At 39.6% G+C, this 8,867-nt stretch overlaps 1 protein-coding gene across 3 annotated transcripts; it reads right to left on the reverse strand.

Moving 5' to 3' along the window:
* Positions 1-419: 419 nt before the first annotated feature.
* Positions 420-6,393, reverse strand: tctn2 (tectonic family member 2). Of its 3 annotated transcripts, none has more exons than XM_047381740.1 (18): positions 6,233-6,393; positions 5,914-6,027; positions 5,300-5,370; positions 4,984-5,185; positions 4,791-4,891; positions 4,496-4,695; positions 4,280-4,400; positions 4,010-4,163; positions 3,849-3,923; positions 3,642-3,731; positions 3,462-3,536; positions 3,290-3,379; positions 3,068-3,185; positions 1,745-1,848; positions 1,465-1,612; positions 1,237-1,380; positions 1,048-1,136; positions 420-766 (listed from the first exon to the last, which is right to left on the reverse strand). In XM_047381740.1, the coding sequence occupies exons 1-18, from the start codon at positions 6,324-6,326 to the stop codon at positions 651-653; spliced, it is 2,106 nt and encodes a 701-aa protein (XP_047237696.1). In that variant the 5' UTR covers positions 6,327-6,393; the 3' UTR covers positions 420-650. The 3 variants fall into 3 exon arrangements, with proteins under 3 accessions (XP_047237696.1, XP_047237695.1, XP_047237694.1); XM_047381739.1 differs by having other exon boundaries at positions 1,465-1,582; positions 3,642-3,764; XM_047381738.1 differs by having other exon boundaries at positions 3,642-3,764.
* Positions 6,394-8,867: the final 2,474 nt, after the last annotated feature.

An 8,867-nucleotide genomic window follows, 5' to 3' on the forward strand; every position in this document is an offset into this window, starting at 1 on the left:
GACACTCTAAAGTCAGTGGTTAGAAATAAGCTGACTTCATCACGATTCACACTTCATTAGTTCCAAGAAGAGGAAAGTATGAAGATCGTGGTTTACTTTTCTCATCAACCGTTTCATACACAGGAAACTGGGTCACAATATTTGTTTTGATGAAAGCTGTGTAGGAAGTTAATATCCAGTCCTGTTAATGAACAGATAAAAAGATTTCAGTAACAAAAGAGGAGCTATAAAAAAAGTTGAGTTCAAGATAGAAAAATAATTCCAACAGAAATCTGCGGCTCAGTATTGGATACACTATATATATTGCTATCCATATACTGATCCATTACAAACTTCATGACAAATATTGTCATGACAAAAATTGGAGGATAGCACAAGAAAGCTATGCATCGGTTAAAAAGAAATATCATGACTAGGAATTTAAAACTTATTTGAAAAACATCTTTATTACCAAAATATACAAATACACTATAAGTGCACAAATACACACATCAATATTTACAAAATTACAGGTACAAAATCTATAATTAGACAAAAATACGTAACAACATTTCACAGATAGATGAGCATTATACGACTATTTGGTATCTTACACCTTCGTTGTCTACCTGAAAGTCACCCATCACATTTTCTCTAAGCATTTATTCGAGTCAAGCATTGTGCCAGGCCTGTCTTATCTGTCTCCATGGAGTTCCAAGAATTGCTGCAGCAAGAAACATGAAAACCAAGATCATCCCTTTAGCCAACGACTGGGAATAAGGTTCACCTGTGACAGAGAAAGGTAAAACATGTTATTATAGTCTAGATAATCTATAGTTAAAAACAACAGTAAACAGATCACACTGTGCCTTTTAGCTTCATTCAGATTCAAAACGCTTTACAGTGGCATCTGTACCTTGGTTCTTAGTGATAGACATTATAATCTTGATCAAGTTTTAAGATCGTAATAGTAATTTATTTTTTTTATATGAAGCTCTTTATTAATGAATAATCTGCAGACGTAAGGTAAACGTCCACACCATCTACCCGGATTTGCTAAATCTCTACCTGTATAATATCTGGTGAAGGGAAAGGCGAGCTCAGGCCAACACACATCATTCCTGTTACAGTCATATTCTGTAAAGTTGATCTGAAACCTATAAGGAAAAATACAACCCTTGTCATAGAATTAAAGATCATCACAAAATCTGATTGGTCTGACAACGATGAGTAACAGCATTTTAAATGTGTGCGTACCTGGTTTTGGGTGGTCCTGTGTTAATGGGAATGTCAACAAAAGTGACTGAGGAGGTGATTGGGAACAACTGACTTTCTTCTAGGTTCTCATATAACGAGACATCACCTCCTCCACAATCCAGTGCCCAAGTGGACATGCTATAACTAAAAGACAACAAGAACCTTAAAAATACACAGATTTGCAACAACTAAAAACAAGCTGCTTTAGTGTGGGTAATTATCTAATACCTGACTTCTAGAGCTTGAATTTCTCTTTGGGGTATTCCATCTACCAGGCTGGTGGTGAGGCTCCAAACCCTGATGTGTTGGTGGGATGGGATATCACCGCACACACCTGCAGCGGCGCCTGTCGATGTGTTTACGTTCCGTGTCACAACTGCATTAAATTTGTTTCGTGAATCACTTATTAGAGAAGCTTTCTGCTTCAAAACAAATGTAGGTTAAAGCTATGAAAAACTACAGGGTTAATTAAAAGAAAAACAATTGGTTTCTCTGCTCATCTACTTACAGCTGATGTTCACCCAGTCTGTCATGCTTGTAAGATCTGGGTTACCACGCTGTGCTACATATGTCGCCGTGGTTAGACCTGCCTGCAGATCAGCAACAGTCTCTCTAGAACAGGAGAAAAAAATATCATCAGTTGCTCTAATGTGTATTGCACCAGTGCCTCGGAAAAGTATTCCTAACCTTTGAAGGTTTTGACAGTTCTGTCATGAATTCCTGTAACTTTGAAGTGGAAAGAAAATGATGCAGGGTTCGCAACAAACTGCCCTTTGAGGTCACTTAATTAGCAAATAGAGTCCACCTGTGTAATTTAACCTCACCATAAATACAGCTGCTCTATGAAGGCCTCAGGGGTTGTTAGAGAACATTAGTAAACTAACAGGACAGCAAAGATGTAGGTTAGAAACAAATTTCCCAAGCTTTGGACATCTTACAAAGCACTGTTCATTATATGTAAAGTGGTGGGGAGTGGTGGCCTAGTGGTTAGAACGGGAGGTTTGCGTTCCAGAGGCGACACAAGGGGCCAGGTTCGTATCCCACTGATTGCCACTCTGGGTCCCTGAGCAAGACCCTTAGCCCCAGAATGCTCCCCAGGCGCCGCACAATGGCAGCCCACTGCTCCCTATAGGGATGGGTTAAGTGCAGAGGACAAATTTTGTTGTAATGTACATATGCAATGACCAATAAAGATGATTATAATTATTATAAATGCAAAGTATGGCACACAAAAGGTAACTCTGGCCTTTATGAAAGAGATGCAAAGCAAAGTAATTAACAGTCCCATTTAATGTTTGCCGCAAGGTATGAAGGGGACGTGGAAAAATGTGCGTGGATAAAATGAGAGCCAAATTGAACTTTTAGGCTAACAAATAAAATGCTTTGGTGGAGAAAAACTAACATTGCACATCCCCTAGGTGCTGTAATACATGTTTGTATCAGCATTATGCAGTAGGGAGGGTTTTCTGTAGTAGTAACAGGAAAGCTGTTTAGATTTGATGGGAAGATGGATGGAGCTAATGCAGATTACCAAAAAAAACCTATTAGAGGGTGCAATAAGACTACAAAAGAGTGGCTAAACATAAGCATATTTGTCAAACATAGGTAAGGTGGTCAAGACATAAATGTTTTTGAAAACCATTTATCATTTCCATTCCACTGCACAGAACCACTCTTTTGTTTTCATCTCCAACATAGAAATCCCACCAATATGAATTACAGTTTGTGTTTATAAAGTGTAATGTGAGTAATTTCCAGTGGTATGCATTCTTTTGCAAGGCATTGTAGTAACATAGCCACTAAAGGTAAAAGATAACAGTTAGCAGCCAACCTCAGGAGGTCGCACTGAGTGATATTGCGTTGCCTGATAGGCAGCAAGCAACCTGAAGTTGAATTCTCTCCAAACACAACTGGCTTCACGCTGGCACTGGAACAGAGTCCATCTCCCACTGTCAACCAGATCAGGACGACAAGTTATGCTTTTAAACAGACTGAAACGTGTGATTCGATGTTAATAAACATTAATCAACACTGTAACAACATGGGCTTTTACCTGGTTTCCAAATATTCATCAGTGTCCTCTGCATTAACTCAGTATTGTTGTCCAAGATACCAGCAATAACAGGTCTTCTCACTTGATAACCTGTCATTAAAAATGTGTAAAATCCTCTGTAAGAGCTGCAATCTCAACAAACGCTTCTGAAACAAAATGTATTTTCTCTTACCTGGGTTCCCTGAGTTGGGCTCAGCCACAGATTCTCCATTTAGAAACACAGCAGAATATCTTGTAGTTAATGCCACTGTTTAGAGGACAGGACAGCAAAATCTGTCAGTCCTACACAAACAGGACCATTAACTCTGAATGGTGATGAATTAAGTAAAATAGGAGTATTGTATGAACTTACAACTTCCATTCAAGACGATGGTCCCAACAGTGCGCGTCAGGGAGATACTGGTGATGCCATTTCCTTTCCAGTAGAATTTGTAATCCAGCGCTAAGGTCACATTTTCACACACCAATGTCTCAGCTTGAGAATAACATAAACTCTTTTTAAGTTAGATGTTCGACAGACAGTCAGTTTAATTTATTTTAGTATTTTAAGTCTACATACATGTAATATCCACTTGACCTCTTGAAAGGAACAGGCTTTTATCAGCTTCATCAGTTAAATTCACCATAATAATACCTGGTTCAAGAAAACAACACATGCACTTGAAAGGTTTCAAAGCACATTAAAACGCTGCTTTAGTGACGTAAGCAGGTTAAACCCACCACCCTGCCCATTCAGCACTTCAGTGATCAAATCTTTTTGCTGCGTTTTTATCGGAGGACCGGTTGGACATGAGCGGATGAGAGTTACACATTCCACTTTAAAGTTTTGGAGAAAGGCCACAGGAGCACCATTTATGCACCGTCCCAAGACCATCTGTGAAACAGAAACATATACCAAGTCGTAGTTGTTACAATTCTTTCAAGAAACAAAGAAAAACATGATTAATAATGTTTAAAAGTAAAACAAAAGATAATACAGACACAACCAACCTGAGGTATAGTGAAGTACTTGTCATCTGATGTGACAACAGGACTTCCCTGAATATAAATACGAGGTGGCACAGGAGCAGACAGCAGAGGCATTCGGAAAGATGGGCCCGGCCTGGGTGCACTATACCGGTTGAATGAAAAAAATATATATGTAGCAAAACAATTACAGAATAAAAGACAAAATACAAAAAAAACTTTAAAAAAATAATTTCACACATTGTGTCTCCTTGGTAGAAAAGACCCAGGTAGGGGTTGTTTTCAAGTGGAGAAGTGACACATAAAAATGGAAACCAGTCTGGAGAGTTTTCAGCAGACTGCATGGAGCACTGGTAATCTGGAGCAGGGGACACCTGTCCCCCATAGGGTCCCAGCAGACAGTGGGATGCAAAAAGCTTTAGTTCTTCATTGGAACAGTCCTGGTAGAAACACAAATAAGAAGATTAATGGAGAAGGAAACACAGTTGACTAGTTACTGTCATTATATTACTATAATACAGACTGATATAAGCACCTGGTCACAACAGCAGCGTGCGTCACATGTTCTGGATGTCAAGTCACATGGACAAATGCCAAGCGGTTGGTACACTTGGTTTGGAAATACTGTTTTGTTATCTAAAATGAACAGATGACTCATATATTAGGAAACATCGTGCTTTTAAAGCTCTCATTTCACATTATGATGAGACCAGTTTAATTTGAATCACCAGAGCTTGCGTTAGCAGGAAATAACCGGGCGTTTATGGTGGCTTGGATCAGCAATGATGCCAGGGGTGTGCTCCCAACGCAGGCAGACACCTGAAAGGTCTCCAGGACACATAACGGTTTTAAGCAGCAGTCAGCATTTGTTTCATTCTCACCACACAAACGCAGGCTTTGACTCAATGTCAGATGAACTTGAACTGCACTCTGGGAAGAAAGATTAAATGGACATAAGCATAAATCACAGGTTGATTTTATCACCTTTTAAGTTCTTGTGTCTATATATATGTACTGGCGGAATAAAGTTGATGTGCATTTTACCTTTCCCATCTGCTCCGTTTTGAGTGCCCACCGTGTTGCTTCTGCTACACATGATGATGAACCAATGGTTCCTGTGAAAGACAATAATTAAAATCACATTATCTATCCAGGATGATAAAACTAAATGAACTAAATTAAGGAACATAAAGGTACAACCCCAAACTTTTGTGTATTTTGTTTGGATTTTATGTGACAGACCAACAGAGTTGCACATAACTGAAGTGGAAAGAATGTGATATATCATTTTTCAAATTTTTCTAAATTTTCACTTTTTGCAACATGAATACAATGAACACACCACCACCACCACTTTGAAGCATGGTGGTGGCACCATCAAGCTGTTTGGATGCTCTTCTTCAGCATTAACTTTTGGTCAGAGTTCTTGAGAAGATGGACAGAGATAAATTTATGGAATTAGTGAAAGAGACCTGCTCATGGGTTGCAGAAGACCTGACGCCTAGGCCAAGGTTTACTTTCCAGCAGGACAAAGAACCTGAACTTTCAGCCAAAGTTACAGAGAAATGGTTTAAGTAAAAGCATATTCTGGCATTAGAATGGCCAATCATCGTCTAGTAGATGGTCTGTGGGGTGTTTTAATTATTTTTTTTTTCTACCTGTTGTGTTGGAAGCAGAAACCCTCCTCAGATTCAGTGAGACTCCTGATGTGTTTCCGAGTAGAAATGAGGAGAGTTTTGGTCCGTTTGTGATGAGAAAAGACGGCTGAAAAACTATTAATTGGAAACAAAAAACACAATACAATTTCTGTTTAGCTAAATATCCAGTGATACAGAAAATTACTTAAAGGGTAACACCAAACAGCTTATTAGAAGCCTACAGTTTTATAACAAACAGCAGGTAGTTTCTATACGTAACGTAGAAAAGTTGTATCGGAAACATCGATACCTGGAGGCAAATTATGTGGAAAGGTCTTACCAACAATGTTCTGCGGGCGGGCCAACCAAATAAAGAATAAGATAAATGAAGCCCGACCTAAAATAGACGCAGGAAGGAAACCGACGTTAGCCATTTAGCGATTGCAGAGTGGACATATTTGTAAACTCTGTTAGATGTCTTGGCAACCTCTGTGTTAACCAATCATCGCCAAGAAGCATTCTTCTTCTAAGAAAACAGAACTCTGAGCTACGAGTGAAATAAACAACAGCGACCTCATCTGGGCAAGTCGGTATCATGACAATGGAAAATCCATCCTCAATTTAAATTCCATTGAGATTAATGGTTTCCAAAACTATTCACACTGAATGAAAGATTCCGTTTGTGGAATTATAACTTTTGTAGAGATAACTTACAAAATTCCATAAAAGCAACAAAACAGGACAGGTCCAGACTGCAACGAATAATCAGGACTGCAGAGAGAATAATCAGAGCTGACCTTCCTTCCATCCAGGACTTATACAGGTCTAGGGTCAGGAAAAGAGCTGCTAAAATCTCTGCAGACCCCACACACCCTGCACATAAACTGTTTAGAGTTTTACCTTCAGGCCGCCGCTACAGAGCACTGTTTACTAAAACCAGCCGCCACAGAGACAGTTTCTTCCCCCAGGCTGTTTCTCTGTTGAACATTCAATAGATTACAGAACAACAGCATACAGATGTTGCAAATGCACCTTTTTTATTAGATATATGTAAGAGCAAAGTGTACCGGAGTCAAATTCCTTGTTTGTATGCACGAACTTGGCAATAAAGCTGATTCTGATTCTGATTCTTAAAAATGGTTGTCTTGCTACTTAGGCTCTTATTTATGTTGCAGACCACACTTAAATTCTGAATTATTAAAGGAGATCTTATGAAAATATGCATAAGCTTTTTATTTCAAACTGCTGAATTTTTGTTAATATGATATAATATTTAGAAGATTTCAATTTATTAACACAAACAGATATTTGAATATTCAAACCTAAATTTAAAAATTTTTACTGATCCCAGAGAGTGAGAGTAGGACCCCACATGTACCCAACACAGAGCACCAGCACCGGCACTCCACTAGGCTGTGTCCTAAGCCCCCTACTCTACACCCTCTACACCCATGACTGCACCCCCATCCACCCGAACAATTCCATCATAAAGTTCGCAGATGATACCATGGTGGTCGGGCTCATCTCTGGAGAAGATGAGACCAGGTACAGAATGGAGGTGGAACGGCTATCTGTCTGGTGCACCACCAACAACCTGCTTTTGAACACCTCCAAGTCGAAGTAACTGATTGTCAACTTTAGGAGGTGTAAACCAGACATTCAGCCCATCATTATAAATGGGGACAGGGTGGAGATGGTGCCAAATTTCAGGTTCCTGGGCACCTACATCAGTGAAGGCCTGACCTGGAATGCAAACTCCACTTCTTCAGGAGTTCATCCATCCTTCTTCAGGATGGACCTGAAGAAGGCACAGCAGAGACTGTACTTCCTGAGGATTTTCAGGAGGAACAACCTGAGAACTGAGCTGCTGGTGTCCTTCTATCGCTGCTCTGTGGAGTTGGTGTTGTGGCATGGCATCTCACTATGGTTCTCCAACTGCACTATTTCAGAGATAAAGCAGCTCCAGAGGGTCATAAACACTGCCCAGAGACTGATTGGCTGCCCTCTTCCATCTTTGGAGGAGATCTACAGGACCCGCTGCCTCCGGAGAGCCCGCAGCATCATCAGGGACCCCTCACACCCTGGCCACCACCTCAGGGAGGCGTTTCAGGGCAATAAAGTCAAAAAACAAACAGACTGAAAAACAGTTTCTACCCAAGAGCTGTTGTTGCCCTGAACACTGCAAATTCATGTAAACCCTGATTAATTAATTAATTTATTTATTTGATTGTTTTCACCGACTTCGAGAGTTGCTATTTTTAAATTTTATTGTGCATTTTTTACACAATGACAAGTAAATAGGATTCTGATTCTGATTCTTGTAGTTATTACATTCTATTCGTGTAATGTGGTTTGCTCACTGTGCTGTATGCACTAGTTACACTGTTTCTTGTTGTAAGCTGTTGTGACAAAATAATTTCTGGTGTCTAATGTTGGAAAATATTCATGCTATGCTTATAGGATCTGTATTGCTATGCTCAAGTTATGTGTGAAATAAAATGTATTGTGTAGTTTGGAGGCGTGCGGACAGGCTTATATTTGTGTGTGTTTGACTTGGATATCATTTGCTCAGTAACAAGAAGATATTTTTGGATGTGTCTCTGTAAGAGTTCTGCCTTACGACAAGAAGATATTTGTAGAAAAACAGGAAGTGCTGAAAAGTCATGTCAGAAGTGCGAGACAGCTCTGAAACTCGATTAAAATGTATGTTTTTTATTTGTAATGTACACGCCTTGCTTTTGAATAAAAACTGCTGTTCTGGGGGAAGTAATCAGAAGTTTCAGAAGTATTTTGGACAAACTTCTCCCTGTACAGGCATCTAAAGACTGCGCAGCCTCCGTGTTCTTTTATTACTTTGTTTTATTAGTAACAGTATAGGATGTCTTAGCTTTACCAAACAAATGAACACGCAGGAGTTCCTGGGATCAACTCCAACACTAACTATCTGTTGAAGCAGGAGAGCTTTTCGGTTTCTT

The sequence above is a fragment of the Girardinichthys multiradiatus genome, chromosome 12 (genome assembly GCF_021462225.1).
Source record: "Girardinichthys multiradiatus isolate DD_20200921_A chromosome 12, DD_fGirMul_XY1, whole genome shotgun sequence".
NCBI lineage: Eukaryota > Metazoa > Chordata > Actinopteri > Cyprinodontiformes > Goodeidae > Girardinichthys > Girardinichthys multiradiatus.

Coding starts and splice junctions, on each gene's coding strand:
- tctn2 (XM_047381738.1), bottom strand. CDS start 6,326: ATGGCTAACGTCGGTTTCCTTCCTGCGTCTATTTTAGGTCGGGCTTCA. Junction 5,186..5,299: donor AAACGGAGCAGATGGGAAAG/GTAAAATGCACA, acceptor CTTTCTTCCCAG/AGTGCAGTTCAAGTTCATCT. Junction 4,164..4,279: donor AGTACTTCACTATACCTCAG/GTTGGTTGTGTC, acceptor TCTGTTTCACAG/ATGGTCTTGGGACGGTGCAT.